The following is a 17,408-nucleotide window of genomic DNA, read 5'->3' as shown; positions in this document are numbered from 1 at the left end:
TCACCAACTTGCTACTATTATCCACTGCAATCTTCCACAAACTCATCAACACATCCCTTTCTTATTTCCACACTTCCAACAAACAAACTTACACCTCTAATCCCCTCACAATCCTTAGCTTCACTGCTTATACAAAAAAGCTTCCACCTTTGCACGTATGACGGCATTTTCTCAAATTATCGTTTTTTTCATTTTAGTTGTTTTAATTGTCCTAATTTAAAAAGCAGTACCCTCAAATTAGAATTTTAGTAGCATTTCAGTTTAATAATTTGTGTGTAATAAAATTATGAATTTTTGGTTAGAATGGATGTAGTTACATTTGGCATCATTGTAGGAATCATTATCCTCTTTTTCTGTATCGTTTGTTTCATCACCATTGAAGGCACCTGCAAAAACCGCCCTTCTTAAATTGTAATCCTCCAAACACGCCCTTAATTTTTCTAATAACCCCCGAACTTTCCATTTCAGTCAACTCCCCCTGCTAATGCTGCTACTTCTTCAAAACCGACAGTCTCAGAAAATACCTTTTATTTCACCCAAAATTGGAGTGGGGAAAGAAAAAGAAAAAAAAGAGAGCAAGAAAATGGAAAGTTTAATTGAACTTCGGATCCAAAATTTGCTGTTGAAAGTTGGAGTCTTTGTTGCTGTTTTGATGATTTATGGATTGGGTGTAAAGGCGGCCCATGAAGATTTCCATGTACACTCACCCCATGACCATGATCACCACCATCATTGTGGCCATGGCCATCACCATCACCATCACCATCATAATGAGGGAGAGCATCATCATGGACGTCATGATGACGTGGGAGGTGAGGTAAAGGGGAGCCGGAAGTTGCCGGAGGAGTTGGCGGAAGAGGAGGATTTGAAATTGTACGGATTCGGAGTTGGGGACCACCATCAGCATCATCATCATGGTATAGCTGCCGGAGATGAGGAACTTTCTGGGCTTGGTAAGTTTCTTCTACTAGCGTTGTAGCAGCACTGCTCTCTCTCTCTCTCTCTCTGTGTCTCTGTCTCTCTCTCTCTCTCTCTTTGTAATTCGATTTTTTTTGTCATTTTCCCTTTAATTGTTTGTTGGTGAACATAATGCTTATCGTTCTGCATTTGAGGATGAATTTAACTATTGTTGTTGATTTAGGGCCATTTGGGTGTAGCATTTGTTGGTTTAAATTTTCAAGAATTTGGGGTTCCGTTTGACAGAAGAGGGGATATTTAGCATTTTGGCAGCAGAAACAATGTTTTGACTTTGAGACAGGTAGAGAAATAGGGGAAAAAATTAGGGGTCACACTTGACAAAACCTGGGACTTTTAGGATTTCGGCAACAGAGCTACTGTGCTAAGGCAGGTTGCCAAGTAGGCAAAGGATTGCTTTTTGGCCTGCAAACAATGTCCTGAATAGGGTTTAGGGTATTTTAGGGCCATTTTGGTATGGCTTTCACGCGACGCAACTCTTGAGAATTGGCTGTTGTGTTTGACAAAAGGTGGTATTTTGACAGGTTGCTTAATAGGTAACATTTATCAGCATTTGAGGTGCAAAGGATGCCTGAAACAGGGCTTAGGGTATTTTGGGTTCAGTTTGGCATAAAGATGGTCGGACGCAATTATTGAGATTTATCTGTTGGGTTGAAAAATTGTGGGATTTTAGCATTTTGGCACCTGAGATGTCTTTCTGCGACAGGTTGCCGGATAGGTAAAAAGATTAGCTTTTGGGCTGCAAAGCCCTAGCAGATGGTTCAAAACTACTCATCTGAGAGAACCTGCTTCCATCTGGAGGCGATGCTTGTTTGTTTAGTATTGGACCATCCATGGAGCCATAACACTGTCAAAAATAGAGGTAAGGGTCTGTTGCTTTTGTCAAACAGGATTCTTGAGAATCAAGGGTTACATTTGACAAAAGCATTTTGTCACTCCAAAAGCTGTTCTAGACTGGTTGCCAAACAGGTCGAAAATAGATTCTATGCTGCAAAGGCTGTCTGAATGTTGCTCTAATATATAACCTTAGGATGCATTGTAAATATTAGACTTGATGGTTTTGGGTTTTCTTAGTTTCGGCTGGCATTGCTATGAAATGGGGAGGAAAACTTTTATTGATTGGGTCCATATTCTAGAGCCTCTTGGTTAGGGCCTTCATGTGCACCTGCCAAGAGACTAATTTGGTTTATGTGAGCCTTATCTCCTGTGGATGCTCTTTTGTTTTGTCATATTTAGTTTCTATGATCAAGTAATAGCTTTCTCTGTGATCTTGTATTACTTGTGATTATTGTTACAGAAGCTCCTGCTCCTCTGGTACAGATTGAATTAACTGATGCATGTAAAGGTTTTCTCTTGCTGTTTACTTTTGTTCTGCTTATTTTTGTGTTTGTCTTTCTTGTATGGTTGTCAAGAAATTTGTCTTGTAATACGCTACTTTGCTTGGAGTAGCTTATAGGTGTGAACTCAAGTGCCTGGTATAACTTGCACTGTGCATTTTTCCACATAAAAATGAATGCCGAAGTAAAGTTATGCCACTGAAAAAGAGAAAGATGGCAAAATTACTTTGTCCTACTTAAAAAGGATGTCAACATATGTTGTGGTCGTAGCTGCAGTTCCCCAAGAGAAATAAGCTTCCCAGTGCTTCTTGAACTGCCTCACCTACAAACACAACTGAAGTTGGTGGGGCCGTTATGAACTTATTTGTAATTCATTCAAAAGTTTGTTATAATATGTGGCAACTTGGAATGCTGTGGGTAGGCATCTTTTTAGGTTTAACAAGTGCTCAAAGGGGATCCCTAAAAGCAATGACTCAATTGACCTAAATTGTCTCCAGAATCATTATAGCTCCCTTCTTGTACTTTTTGAGGCTTTTGGTTAATTTGGATTCCTTAAGCACATTTAGGTGGTTTATAATGTCTCGGCGAAGCACTTTTTGACTCAAGTGATTTTAGCTTCATGTTAATTTAGAGTTAATTAGAAAGTTGTTTCGAGATATGACCTGCTTCTTGGCTTCATGGTTTAATTCCTAGAATCTGTTTTATCCATTGTGTTTTTGTTGATAAATTGATGGCTGAGCAATTGTTTTTTTTATATGCTGACTTCATGTTAATTGAGAAATTTTGCGATAACTACGGTGTGGTGTTAGTTCACCAAAGAATTTAGGTGGAAAAGAAAATGTTATCAATTCATATGGCATTTAAATTACTCTGAAGGTTGCTCATATAGCCTGTTCAGGCAAGAGGATTTTTGTTGCAGTCTTTGTTATTGCTCTGGATTTTAAAAAAATATCAGCTAACTTGTTTGATGTGGCAAATTTTGTGATTTTGACATCTCTAGGCCTATCATTTGTTTGCTTGAACTAGAGTTTAAGTTAAGATTTTTTCTTTTTAGTTGGTGGATGTATTTATCATTTACTTTCGGCTCCTTTGCATTGGAGAATGATTCTTTTGATTGAAAAATTATTTGGCGGGCTGCTTCTGTTCTGGCTATTGCTCAGCACATAATGTGTAGGATTCTTTGGCAGCTCTCACATCACTGCTTATGTGGCCTTGTGCATTCATTACCCTGTTAGCAGAATATGTCTGGATTGTTCAACTAAAAAATTTGACCAAGGTGTTACTTCTTAACTAATTTGCTGCCTTTGTTCTGTGGTGGTGGTCATCATGTTCCTGAAATAGTAGTGCGTGGTCTTGTGGTTATGTTGATTACAACTAATGTGGGTTTTTCATCTTTCATGTTCAGGGCGTTTCTAATTTTTTTTTTCTTAAATACATATAAGACAGTTCCTAATACAGGCTCAATCTGTTTTATTTCTTGGATTCCTGGGCAGGCCTGTGGATTCATGCAATGGGCTGCTCACTTTTGGTGAGCTTGGCTTCTCTTATTTGCCTGATTATTTTGCCTATATTGTTTAGTAAGTAGCTTGAATTTTGTACTGCTCCATTATTTTTATCTCTTTTGGCTATATCCTTTTTGCTGATAACAGAATACTTGAATTTGCCACTCATGTAGCACAAGGAAAGCCATCAAAAGTGGCCGTTGACTCGTTGGCTCTATTTGGGGTTGGATTCTTTACACCTTCTTCCCTCTAGTCCGACAATTTTGTACTTTAAAGAACATAAATTTGCTTTTTGCCGTTGATTTTTTAGCCTTCTAGTTGCTCAGCTGTTTCTTGTTTTAACCTCATCAAGTATGGTTTTATGGCAAATAAATTAGTTATCATTGTTGTATATCTTTCCCCAGAATCTTGATTTGAGAATTAAGTTTAGGAATCTCAATTATCTTAAAGCTGTAGTTATGGTTCTTCTGTTTGAGGAGTATGACAATATCCAAGTCCAGTCATCACAAAAATGCTTTTGTTTGTGGTCTAGCTAATTTGGAGGGATAATATAATTTTTTTTTTTTTTTTTTATATAGGTTAATATATGTTGCATTTCTTTAGCCTTCAAGCAAATCCTGTTCAGGCTGACATTGTAAGATTGTAACCTTTTTTTGCTTAAATCTTCAAATAACTGAAGGTTTCGAGTGAGTATGTGCTAGTTACTATGGGTATTGCTATTATTGATGATTTGAGACACTTATGTGTAGATTTTTCATTAAGTTGATACATAATTTATTCTTGTGTCTGGCTTTGCACCTGCAGGCTGGAGCTATGTTGGGGGATGCTTTTCTTCACCAATTACCTCATGCTTTTGGTAATTCCATCAGTATTTTGTACTTACTTTTTCTACACATTGTGTATGGGGACTTTGCTCCTTTCCAGATGAGTGCTCACTTTAGTACCTGGAGAAAGCCTAGAAGTTTGTGATTTGGCCTGGCCAGGCCATAAGAGGGGGAGATTCTTTTATACTTACTTTTTCTACATATTGTGTATGGGGACTTTGCTCCTTTCCAGATGGGTGCTTACTTTAATACCTGGAGAAAGCCTAGAAGTTTGTGATTTGGCTTGGCTAGGCCATAAGAGGGGGAGATTATTGTTTGTACAAGTGGGTCTGTCAGTTCTGCTGGTGTCTAGTTGCGCACACCTTTTTCTTTTTGTTGTTAATTGTTTCTTCAGGGTGAATAGTGTGTGTATTTTAGCCTCATGTTCGACCATTGTATAAAAATTCCCAGTTTTTTTTTTTTTTTCAATTTAAAATTAGTTTACAGCTGTTCACTCTCACAGTAAACTGCCAGTTTGTGGAAAATCATCTTACCTTCTATATCTTCAGCCTAAGCATTCTTATAGGTTGTTGTCTCATCCCTTTCATCCTCATCTTCCTTCTCTTCCAAATTACAGATGAAAATGATGCCTGGATCTTCTGCACAATGTCATTGAATAATACCCACCCTATCAGTTAACTCCCTTTCATATTTTCTAGATTAGAACAATCTCTGTGTTGTATGTGACTTTGAAACTTGTCTTAAAGCTTTTGCGACTCAGTTGAGGATTTATGTGTCATTGATCTAGAATTCCTGAGTTTATAGCTGGAAAACAAAGTTATTTACAATAAAAACTTTTCCAGTGCTTTATACTGCAGGATAGCAGTGGAAGTATATTGAAGATACAGAGCGTTGCTTATGATTGGAAATCTCCCATGGACATTGAAAGAATTGGTTGACTTGGGTAATGGCATAACTGAGGCCAAGAAAATGAAAGAGTAGGAAAATATGTAATAATGTAAAAGAAGAGTTGGGAGGGGGGGGTGCTTTTAGATGCAGGAAATTTTATATTTCATGGATCTGTATATCTTACCTTGCAAACAACCATGTATATGGGTTAAGTGAATTAAATAAGGTAGTGACAATTTCCCACACTGCTTCTGGGTTTTTGATGGATACAGAAAAATAAATAAATAAATAAGTAAAACTGCAAAAGGCACACATTGAACACACAAACAGAGAGGTTTGCGTGCTTTTCAAGTTGCTGAGTGGCTGTTTTAAGTTTGAATGGTGGCTTCAGCATGGAAAGTTTTCTAGTTGAAATCTGTGACACTTTTTCTGGTTTCAGGATCAACAAATACTTGGGCAAAGATTTTGTTTGTTAATTATTTGGCTCAAAACAGAATTTTTTTAGTTAGTGAAATTGTGTTTCTAGTAGTCCCATGGTTTATAAATTCACATGTAAATGTCAGTGTTGAGTAGAAGACCTTGTTTGAACACAAGATGATTTGCGTGTGCTGCAATTAACTGTTAGGTTACCTGTTGTAGCCTTTGTGAAATCCAGTATGAGTAGGAGATTTGCGAACTGTGATTTGCCATGTACAGCACGTTTAAAATTTCCATCACTGAAGTAAATCTTGACATCTTAAAGATGCACTATATCTGCCTTTCACTTCAATTGATTGGAGAAACGGGCCTAGGACCAAAAAGTTTTGTTCCTCTTATTGTTAGGCCTATAGAAATAATTTCTTTCTGCCTTTATTCGTTGCTCGATGATGGCTAAACTCAATCTTTTGAAGCTTCTTGAATTTCCAAATGTGAAGTACTTGTGGATTATTGTGGTTTAAATCAGGTACTGAACTTTTAAGTCATATTTTTGTAGGTGGTGAACACTCTCATTCTCATGATCATCATTTGGACCATGCTCATGTTCATTCTGGACATGAGCATTTTCAATCACATGCACATTCGCTGAAGGATCTTTCTGTTGGATTGTCCATTTTGGGTAAGTGAGGAACATGTGAAACAGAGACTACTTACTTGCTGAGGTTATATATACTTTGTACCGTTTTGAAGTATGCATTTGCATAGCTCATATTGCCTCTGTTTTCACTTGGATTTGATTCAAAACGTCCAAATCCAATTGTGAAATTTCTGATTTTATTTTCAAATGCATGACTTGTTAGGAAATGAGATTTCTGGCATATAACTTTTGTTTGCTTGTCACATAAAGATGTTCTTGGTTGGAAAGAGAAGAGGAAAAAGATGATTAAGTTCTGTTAAATTTTTAGTTAAAGTAAATATGCGATGGAGTTGAAATCTTAATATGAAATGGTATTACCTCAAGAAGAGTACTTTCTTGTGGCAGTTATCTTGCAAAATATGTTCTGATTGAGGATAGGATTACGAGATTCATTTGTCTGATCATTACCTTAAACAATAGTAGTCTTGTAATTTGTTCCATTTGGGTTGGGAGACTTGCCTCTAGCTACCACTATTTGATGGTGGTGCTTTACATTAATATGAAAATCACTTGGGTGTTGTATTGACCAATCCACATTTCTTCTGTGACTTTATGGAGCGTTCAGATGTCCAAAATGCAGTATTTGGGTGACGACATCCTTATCGTCTCCAAGACACGCTGTACATGAATTATGGGTCATGGTTCACTTTCTCAAATGCTGAATTTTCTCTAGACTTACACAAAGAGATTATGAGCTGGCCTTTTTGGATGTAGCTTTTGGTTCTTCAGACCATCAAAATCTATTAGGGGGAAAAACTGTTTTGACTTTTCAATGCTTTCTGAGTGATTATTTGATTTTCAGCAGCATTACAAATTACATGGCACCACAAAAATCATAGTACAGTGTAAAATTTCCTTCTAAATGGGAAAGAGTTTTTTTTTTTTTTTTTAAACCAAGCAAAGAAAAATTCTTAAACCTGGGAATTGGACCACGTGAAGTTGTATTGTTGACTTCCTCAACTGCTTAAAATATCTTATTATCCTCCTAAACTATTAATACTGGTGATCTGGGCTTAATTTAACACTAGTTCAAAGCAATAATGATATCTCTGTTGTTGCAGCTGGTATTATATTGTTTCTTCTTGTTGAGAAGCTTGTGAGGTATGTTGAAGATTCATCTGGAGCTGGTAATGTGTGGGGTCATAGCCATCATCATCATCATAAACAAACTACGAAGTTAAAAACTGAAAATGATGCTTCTGAGGATCTTCAGGGGTTTTATGAAGATGAGAAACATAGAACTTCGACTGAAAAGCCATCTGAGGAAAAAGTGTTGGATGGAAGTTCTTCCAATAATCTTGCTGGAGAGGAAAAGCAAATTGAACATACTGTTCTCCGGAAGGTAGGTTAAATTCATGATACTCTTTTGCTTGTGTGATAGCTGGCAAAGATTCAGTTGGGTGCTGTTGCGTCTGGGTTCACGTTTGTCTTTTCTTATTTTTTATAACTGTATTATGATAACCTCATGATGTTCAGTTTCTACTGTGTCTAGGGGAAGATAAGATTTACTTCACTAACAGAAAAGACGGTAGAGCAGTTCATGATCATATTTTTTGTGATTAGTTAAGACTCACAGATCCTGATTGAATTGGGAACAATTCATATGTTGTATCACTTGAATCAAGAACTCTGCTATCACAGTCACGACTTTATATTCGTAAAGCATTTTCTTGTTCTCCTCTTAAGAACCACCAGAGAGCATACCTTAAGAAAACATAGCAAGTTAAGGAACATCATCCATATTGCATCTGTTCATATTAAACTCGTTACCACTACATAAATTGTCTCCACAAGGATCTTGTGAATTTGGCATTTTTTTTTTCTTGCTGCAAAGGAGAATTTAGTACAGTTTTCACAATCAATTTCGTAAATACTTTTTGCTTAAAGGGACAATTGGGATGACATACCCTGTACTTGTTCTTTTGCATCTTCTGCTTCTTTTCCATAGCAATATGACCTGCACATCAATGGTTATGATGATTTCCAAACTATCTTATACCTATGACAGATGAGGAAACAACCTATACTTTCATGGCTAATTTTAGTTGTTTATTGTGCTTGATCTTGCAGAGAAATATTGGTACAAGTAACGCTGAAGATAAAGCTAATGCAGGGGCTACTGAAGATGAAACTAACCTAGTTGTCGCTAATGGCTCCAAAAATAATATCAAATTGAAAGACAAAGAAGAAGCTAAATCGTCATCAAATCTTGTCTTTGGTTATCTGAACCTTATTTCTGATGGTGTGGTATGATTTTTACTTCTTTTACTTCTTGACGCCTGTATTCATTTAATATTGATTTTAAGGCTAGCATGGAGATTTTTAGATGCTTTTTGTCATTTAGCATTCGCCCATGAAATTTTTTCATTCTCAAAGATAATGTCTGTCATTGTGCAGCACAATTTTACTGATGGTATGGCTCTGGGTAGTGCTTTCCTTCTATATGGATCCGTTGGAGGATGGTCGAGAACTCTCTTTCTGCTTGCACATGAACTCCCTCAAGAGGTCTTACCTCTCTCTCTCTCTCTCTCTCTGTCTGTGTACATGCTTCTGATGTGCTGGTTGTTGTCACTTTACAATTAGATGAGGTATGAGTTGAGTTCCATTTCCTACAACAAAGCAATCACTCATGTTGATTGTAGGGGTAAAACCAAGCCTATAACCCCCTATTCTGCGTAGGGATCTTTTTTTTCAGAAGGAGAAAAGTTGTGTGCATCTTTTGCTGAAGAAGGTGAAGTCATGGGGGAAAAGAAGAATGTGTTTTGACATTTGCTTTTTCTTTTTTTTTTTTCCAAATTATTTTGCTCAGGCTTGTCTACATACTCTTTGACATTATTTCTTTTAAATCTTGTCCTGAGCAGACTATCAGTACTATGCCTTATATATAGGGATGGACTATTTTGATATCAACCTAGTTGCAACTTAGTTCCATCTTGCTTTTACAATAATGTTATCTGCTCATTGTCCGCCTGTCTCCCACCTATCTACCTTCCTCAAATATTAGCCAGCCACCCCCAGAATGAATTTAGTCATTATTTGTCTGGCTTTCTAGTGCTAGTGCTATACCAAGTCATATGATCGTGCACGTTGTATTTTAGTCGAATTAGTTGTGGGTAGAATATGTTTGTTCTCTAGATAAAACAAGTATCAACTATTTCTTATTGCACAAGAAAGAGCTGACAAAATATTCTACCGCATTCGCTGTAGTTCCATGTTAAACAGGAATATGAAGCAGTTGAAACTGCCAACTTTGATCTTATCTCAACCCTTATTTTGTACCTCTCTGGCTTTTGTTGATATCTTAACGAGTAGTCCTCTATCATTGCTAAAGGTTTTCAGTTTGTATATTCATGTTGCACAGATAGGTGACTTTGGGATATTGGTGAGATCTGGTTTTTCTGTCTCCAAGGCCCTCTTTTTTAACTTCCTCTCTGCACTGGTGGCGCTAGCCGGAACTGCATTGGTAAACTCTTAGCAGGACTATTTATAAATATAGTCTGCTTTTATTCCTGTTTCGTCCTTTAACAAGCTTCTCCTATTTGTGCTTTGTACTCGTGGTGATGAAAATTAACTAACCAATATAATCTCGATTCTGTTTCCTTGCAGGTTTTGATGTTCGGTCAAGATCCTGGGCAGTCGTCTTTGATAGAGGTAAGAATGGTTAGTTTACACAAAATTTTAGTTTCGGTTTTGAGTATTTCTAGGAAAACCATTTATTCCATATCTCTTCTTCCCCAGGGATTTACAGCTGGTGGATTTATCTACATTGCTGTTGCTGGAGTTCTGGCAGAGATGAATAGCAGCAGCTCAACCTTAAAAAGTACAACTATCCAATTATTGTCATTGATGACAGGCATGGCTGTAGCTTTATGGATCTCCCTTGTTGAATGACCTCTATAAACTAGTGATTTGTACTTTTGTAATCAAGTGTAACACTATGAGTTTAGAAACAAGTCCATCCAAGTGAAAATGCTATACAGCAGCAATGTTCCATGATGTTTTTGCCATCTAGTTGCAGGTCAAATTGACACAAAATAGACTAAGACTACATAACATGAATGCTCATCCACGTTTGCTGTAATTTTAGTTGTTAGATTGGAAGGTTCTAAGGAGAGATCTTGAAATAGAGTCACTCCTAGCAAATGCATGTCCTCTGGCTGACTGAATGACTATTGACGAAGTGTACCATGGCGTTGGGCTACTGGGTGAGCAGGGATTAGGTCGATGAGGGGCCTCTATACTTTGACCTTACATTTTACTTTTGTTCAACAACAATGCTGTGATTGATTTAGAACACAGTTTCCCAAAATTAAAAGCAACAAATTCTTTCACATTAGATTTGATTTACTACAAATGAAACGCAGGGAAAGGAAAAGGTAACTTCATCTGTTCTTTTTTACCTTAATCTCTACTTTCAATGGCAAAAGCTAATTTGGAGAAATCTATATACTCTGTATAAAAGTACCATGAGTTTTGGTACTTTGGAGTGTAAGTATTATTGTGAATTTAGTTTTTGTTATTTCAATTATGCCATTTATAATTTGTGATTAAAAGTTTCATATAATTTTAATTGTGGGTGGTTTAGAAGAAAATAATGGTTGATTGTTAAGGTCACTATATTGCATCATATCATATTGATTAAGAAAGAAACATTTCTATAAGTTATAAACAGTGAAATGATTTAAGACACATTACTCGATGAAATTTGGAAGGGGAAGAATTTTTCATGTTGCACCAAATGGAATTTCAATGTACAAAAAGTTCTAACACATTTATAATTGAAAGAGTAATATTCAATTGAAAAAGAAAATTTGAAATAGCATCATACAAACCATTACTATCATTAATATCAACCCCTCAAAATAAGAAAAACAGAAAAAACTGAAAATTATACATAAAATGACATAAATTGAATAGCAAATGAATCAAAAAGTTGGAAATACAATTCAAATGATACCAAAGATAACATCCAAATTACTAGAATCCCAATTTTGATCACTAAAGTCCAAGGGAAGACAAACATTGTTATCGAAAGTGATATAATAATGCTTCATTTGTATTGCATTGACCAAACCAAATCCATACAACCCCGCTTGTAGAAGTCACCTCCAATGATAAAACAAAAATGATAATAAGAGTAATCTTAAAATGAAGAATAATATCCTTATTGTTTTCAGTGATGTCCAAAATACCCTTGTTTTCTAATGATTCCTTGTTTTCTAATGATTACATATATTTATTGTATCGAAATACCAGTGAATAATGATAGCGGTTATGAAATGAAAAGCTTTAAACTTAAGTAAATTTCATTTATAGTGACAATTGTAATTAGACAGATTTATTGCATTCTAATAATTGACAAAAATGGTAGTAGTTATGGATTAAAAGCTAGCAATTCAAAAAACAAAACACTCCAATATACTAAAAATTGAGATTAAAATTGTTAATTAGCCACAATTCGCATTCCAATTCTATGATCATCAGAAACACTACTACTGAAACCAAAACAATTGTGCTCATATGAAAAAAGTAGACTTGTTACTTTTTTTTGCATTGGGTTGTGCTAAAAAAATATGAACAAAAGCAAAGGAAAATGGAAAAAGTTCAATTATTTCTATCTATGAAATTTCAATTGTTAGAATGTACAAGTTCAAAAAAAAAAGTTATGATGGATCATTTATACTTCATTATTGACAAAAATAACAATAAAAAGAATACAAAGAATTCAAATTACGTGTATGTTTATTTTTCTATCTTAACTATATTGCTTTGTTTATAAAAAAATGTTTGGTTCATGATTTCAATTTTTGATCCTAGATATATGTTAACTACATTGGAATGCTTTCTGTCCCTTTCCATTAATAAACTTTTTAAAAGTAACTGGCTAAAGAAAATAAATAACATAAAAGTACTATATTATGACGTTGATGATCAAAATTTCACAAAAAAAATTTAGATCTAAAGACTAATATATTTAGGATATTGACAAAAAGCACGTGCGATGCATGTATACAATTAAGAAAATTATTTTAAGAACCAAATTAACAATTTTTTGGTAATTAAGCAGGTGTTCTTATTGGGCATGAGTAATAATTGCCATAAGATAGAAGTTATTTGAGTTGGATATAATTAATTAGATTGAATCTAAACTAACATTTGTGTTTTCTTTTCTCATAGAGAAAATAGCACAAAACATTCCTAATATTTTACCAAAAGAATTTTAACATATTTCATATTTAAATTGCTAAATTTATGTCTCTCACAAAAAAAAAGAGTCAATTTAGATTTAATCTCCAATTCTGACCACCTTCTAAAGGGGAAAAATATTAGGTTTTAGGAACTAATTAAAAAAATTTTCAACCAAATTTTTTTTTTGGCAGGCATGATGATCTTAAGTCTGTATAATTATTTATGTGAACCCATAACTATCTTATTGTTAGTCCTGTAAATTGTTTAGAGTCAATACGTTTAATATCATTGGAAACTTATATATAATGATATCCAACTTTAATAATTTTTAACCTATTATTGATAGGACTGTCTCTGGTCCAAAAAAAGCCTGTTGAGCCTAATATTTAATTGAGTCGGATACAACTTTGACCTGAATATTAGACTCAAATTAAGTAAACCTTTCTAGGCTTAAATCCGATTAAGGCCTGACCCATATATAAGGCTTATGTATTTAATTATGGGCTTGGGCGGAGTTTGATTTGATCCCTATGCTCATGTAAAATAAGAGCTAAACTTAAGCCTTCTAATTTGGGCTCCAAATCCGAAACCCTATTAATTTGTGAGCCAAGTTCGGACTTATCAAAATCTACCTCACAAAACTCGATTGACAGATCTAATTACTGGTGCGGTATGTTAAGAAACTTTTTGAGATCTAAGATTAGAATTACATAATAACACATACATAAATCTTCAATTATCTTTTCTTCTCTAAGCTGCAATTGCTAATTGTATCCACTATGAACTTGAGAAAACTTCTACCCAAATTTCTGCAGGGTAATAATTGCAATAATAACGTTATGTGAGGCATTTTTCTCCTAGTTTCCATTTTGAAATTGGAAAGCACTTTTTTTTTTTTTTTTTTTGAAGAGAAGCGTTTCTATATGTTATTGATAATAACTATAGCCTTGTACTTTAAAAATTAAGGTAAAATGGAAACTTTTGCTTGAACTATAGTCTGCAACGGTGAAAATAAGCTCAAAGAAAGTTATTTGTTGTTAAATTATCATAAATAATAATAAATTACCCGTGATTATATAGATAAAGAATGCTATAATTTAGGTTTGTTTGGATTGTAAATCATTTGAGATATTTTTACTGTAGCACTTTTTGTAATGTGATGTATGTGAGATAAAAAGGTGTATTGGAAATTGTAATGATGACGTAAGCAAATATATTTGGCCAAATAATCTGCTATCCAAACAAAAATATTTCTCCAATACAAAGAGCAATTTAAACTCAAATACTCTTGGCAAATACATATCTGCATACATAGACAATCATATGTCTGATCAATCACTTACATATTGGGGATATTATTAAATGGTACCATCTTTTTTTTTTTTTTTTTTTTTTGCATTTTTTAGACCATCTTCATGAAACTCTTTGAACACAGTTATGAATACGGTCATTTTAACTACATCAGTACTTCCTACTTGTTTGCTTTAGCTGTACAGAGGGATAATATTAATGAATTAACTACTTAATTATTTTTTCCAAGACAACATTGATGAATAGAGCTACTATGCATTGGTTTATGACCACCACATCGTTAACTTAGCAATGAATGAAGATAAAAATGTGTGCCTTAAACAATTTCATTAAAATAATAATTTTTGAAGGATTTTTCTAATGAGTATCCAATGAGCACTCGCTAAAATATTTAAATTATACCTAAGTTACCCTATGAATACCTCTTAACCAATGAATTCTTTTCTATGTTATACCTCTTAGCAATATATAGCAATAGATTTATCACTTCTCTTATATTGCCAAATTTAGACTAGATTATATGGCTGACTCCTATTGGAATACTTTGTTCTAAATATACATAACAGGAGCCCTTGAACTCCCATAGATGGTCAAGCATAAAATATATACCTATCAAATCGATAAACAAAACTCAATTAAAAATAAATTAAAATGCAATGATGTTGTATTGGTCCTGCCATGGCATAGTATTATGCTCCGCCGAGGTTTCTCATAGTGAAGGCATAAATTTTTTACTTAGTGGAATGTGTTCTCGGATCATAACTATGGAAGCATTCATTTTGTTTCCAATCATTTTATTATTGTCTCAAGGGAGAAATCGTAAGTTGAAATCATAAACAATATCAGAGGAAGTGGCCTCTTTATAACTTCATCTAAGAAAGTGGATTTCAATTGTCAACATGGATTGTCCCGTATCTCTATTTTTTTTATTCGTATGACTCTATGAAATTGTATTTCGGATAAGATCATTTTAAATATTACCTTTTTTCTTTCTTTTTGATGCCATTGTTCGGGGGCAGTTATGCTGATTTAATTGGTTCTTGTAGAGTTTGATTGGGTTTTGATTCAGCCAAATTTGATATGTTAAGATTCAAGATTAAGAATTCATATTTTGATAGGAGAGTAAGACTATATTATTTCACCATGTTTATTGAAAATGACAATTTTGTCCTCTATAGTTAAGCTATTATCATAATTAGTGCAGGTATATTAGGAAGATAAAAAAAAGTAAGAAACATCTGTTGTGGAACTAAATATTAATTTGAACCACAGCACAAATTGGAAATCCTATATATTTCAAATTAATAAGAATTTGGCCATCAAGTTGTCCTAGAAATAATGACAGCATGATTCGTATGGCCTTCAAGTTGTCCTAGAAGTTATGGGATGGTTTAGATCCAATGATGCTATTAAGTGGCTGCCAAACCTGATCATATTCAAGTGTCAGGGAGGGCTCTTGAAGTCTTTTCAACTGTCAGATTTAGGATTCGAATTTTGTGTCTGATATTGAGGGTAGGAATGCAGCGGGGTAGAAAGAAAAAAAAAAAAAGAAATATGACAGCCAAACCTATTTGTACCGCAACAGAAATTTTGCTCTTTTTTTCTTCGGACTTAAATGCACTTACTTGAAATCTGCTGAAAAGTCATCACTAACTTCAATTCTCTTGGGTAATATCTATATATCACGTTGCATTTACTAAGAGGCTATACTGTGAGCAGAAGGTAGTTGTATCATGCATGAAATGGAAGAACTGGTAAATTGCTCAAGATGAACTTTTATAGCTTAAACATGGGTTTTGGCAGCTGACGGCTGATTATGGCTGATTTTGCAGCTTCCAGTTCCAGCAGAGGACGTGTGGTAGTAGCGATACCAATTACCGGCGGAGGTTTCTCACTAGTGCTTAGTCTTTCTTACCTTCGGTATTTTTTGCTGCCATCCTTTAACTTCAACAGGTGTTAAATTTTTTAGTGCTCAATGTTCAAACACTATTTTGGACATGTGAATAAGGGACAGGGAATATGTTGAACTTTCATCGGATTTGGTGCAATACTTGTGATTGTTAGTGTTTTTTTTTCTGCAACGGTAGATTTTGTATTGATTGGCAAAAATATACACTTATATGAGCAAAGGTTCAACTAGTTCTATACAAAAAGTGTTAGACACACTGAGGATTGATCCATTCCTCATCTTGAGATATGCCTAAAGCATAATCATTAATCCATTCACATTTAGAATCTAATTTTCTATCTAAACAAAAGGAGCATTTCTGGAATAAAGCTCTGAGGCTATTAATATCATCAATCAAAGTTGTCATTTTGATATCCTTGGCCAACCCATTCGTTATCATTTTCGACAGCTGAGGGCTGAGGAGATGGACTATAATTTTTTGCCATTGCTGTTGTCTGGCCTTTATGATGTTTTGGAATGCCATTGCCATTTTGATATCCTTGGCCAAGCCATTCGTTGTGATTGTTAGGACATTTTTGATATTTTTGGACATGTGAATAAGGGACAGGGGCTATGTGGTTCTAATTTCACCCAATTTGGTTCTAATGTATCGTCTGGTTTTCGTCGACAGGCAAAGGACGGTCCTTGAGATGAGCAGTCATTGTGTGGTGCGAAATTCACATCCCATCCCTTTCGTACTTAGCTTTGTCTACTAGCAAATTCCAATTGCAGAATTATCTCTTAACCTAAACTGCTTATCAACTAAAGGCAAGAATAGCAAAATTTGCTTTTCCAGATTATTCTAATAAATAAAAAAAAAAGACCCTTTAAATCATGTCTAACATCTCCTGACTATTTTTTTTTTTTTTTAAATAGTTACGTGAGAATAGAATAGAATTTGAGTTGTATGATAAGTGAAAATCATAAAAATCACGTGATATCTCAAGGATCATGAACGGATCTAGAAAGCAGCAGCCAGAGAGTGGACAAGTCCTAAAAAATTGTCTGCTCCTCATGAAATATGAGGATTCATTCTTTACATATAAAGAGTTTTAATCTCGCCAGATTTTTCGAAGATTTTATAAATAGAAAAGTTTTGATCTCACAGAATTTTTAAAGGGCAATGAGGGGCAGTCAAGTTCTAGAAAATTGACTACTCCTCGTAATATATTGAGACTTCTTTCCTATCAAAAGTTTCGATTACATAAACTTTTTTTAAGATTTTCCATTAGTTACAACATTCAAATTTGTATGAAGCTTGCCCCTTCAAATTAAAGGTACATGCATCCAAACATTTCAAAGAGCGAAAATTTATTCTCT

General features: G+C 34.6%; 1 protein-coding gene across 2 annotated transcripts; it reads left to right on the top strand.

Moving 5' to 3' along the window:
• Nucleotides 1-340: 340 nt before the first annotated feature.
• On the top strand, nucleotides 341-10,783 carry LOC113719206 (IAA-alanine resistance protein 1). 2 transcript variants are annotated; one of them, XM_027244332.2, is made up of 11 exons: nucleotides 341-953; nucleotides 3,806-3,889; nucleotides 3,988-4,037; nucleotides 4,619-4,670; nucleotides 6,500-6,622; nucleotides 7,702-7,982; nucleotides 8,711-8,887; nucleotides 9,038-9,145; nucleotides 10,002-10,103; nucleotides 10,247-10,291; nucleotides 10,379-10,783. In XM_027244332.2, the coding sequence occupies exons 1-11, from the start codon at nucleotides 485-487 to the stop codon at nucleotides 10,529-10,531; spliced, it is 1,644 nt and encodes a 547-aa protein (XP_027100133.1). In that variant the 5' UTR covers nucleotides 341-484; the 3' UTR covers nucleotides 10,532-10,783. The 2 variants fall into 2 exon arrangements, with proteins under 2 accessions (XP_027100133.1, XP_027100134.1); XM_027244333.2 differs by lacking the exon at nucleotides 3,988-4,037 and having other exon boundaries at nucleotides 3,806-3,840.
• The last annotated feature ends 6,625 nt before the right edge of the window (nucleotides 10,784-17,408 follow it).

The sequence above is a fragment of the Coffea arabica genome, chromosome 11e (assembly GCF_036785885.1).
Source record: "Coffea arabica cultivar ET-39 chromosome 11e, Coffea Arabica ET-39 HiFi, whole genome shotgun sequence".
Taxonomy (NCBI): domain Eukaryota; kingdom Viridiplantae; phylum Streptophyta; class Magnoliopsida; order Gentianales; family Rubiaceae; genus Coffea; species Coffea arabica.
Note: the sequence above shows the minus strand (reverse complement) of the source record. Positions and strands in the feature narration are given on the sequence as shown.

Coding starts and splice junctions, on each gene's coding strand:
- LOC113719206 (XM_027244332.2), top strand. CDS start 485: ATGCTGCTACTTCTTCAAAACCGACAGTCTCAGAAAATACCTTTTATT. Junction 8,888..9,037: donor ACCTTATTTCTGATGGTGTG/GTATGATTTTTA, acceptor GTCATTGTGCAG/CACAATTTTACTGATGGTAT. Junction 10,104..10,246: donor CGCTAGCCGGAACTGCATTG/GTAAACTCTTAG, acceptor GTTTCCTTGCAG/GTTTTGATGTTCGGTCAAGA.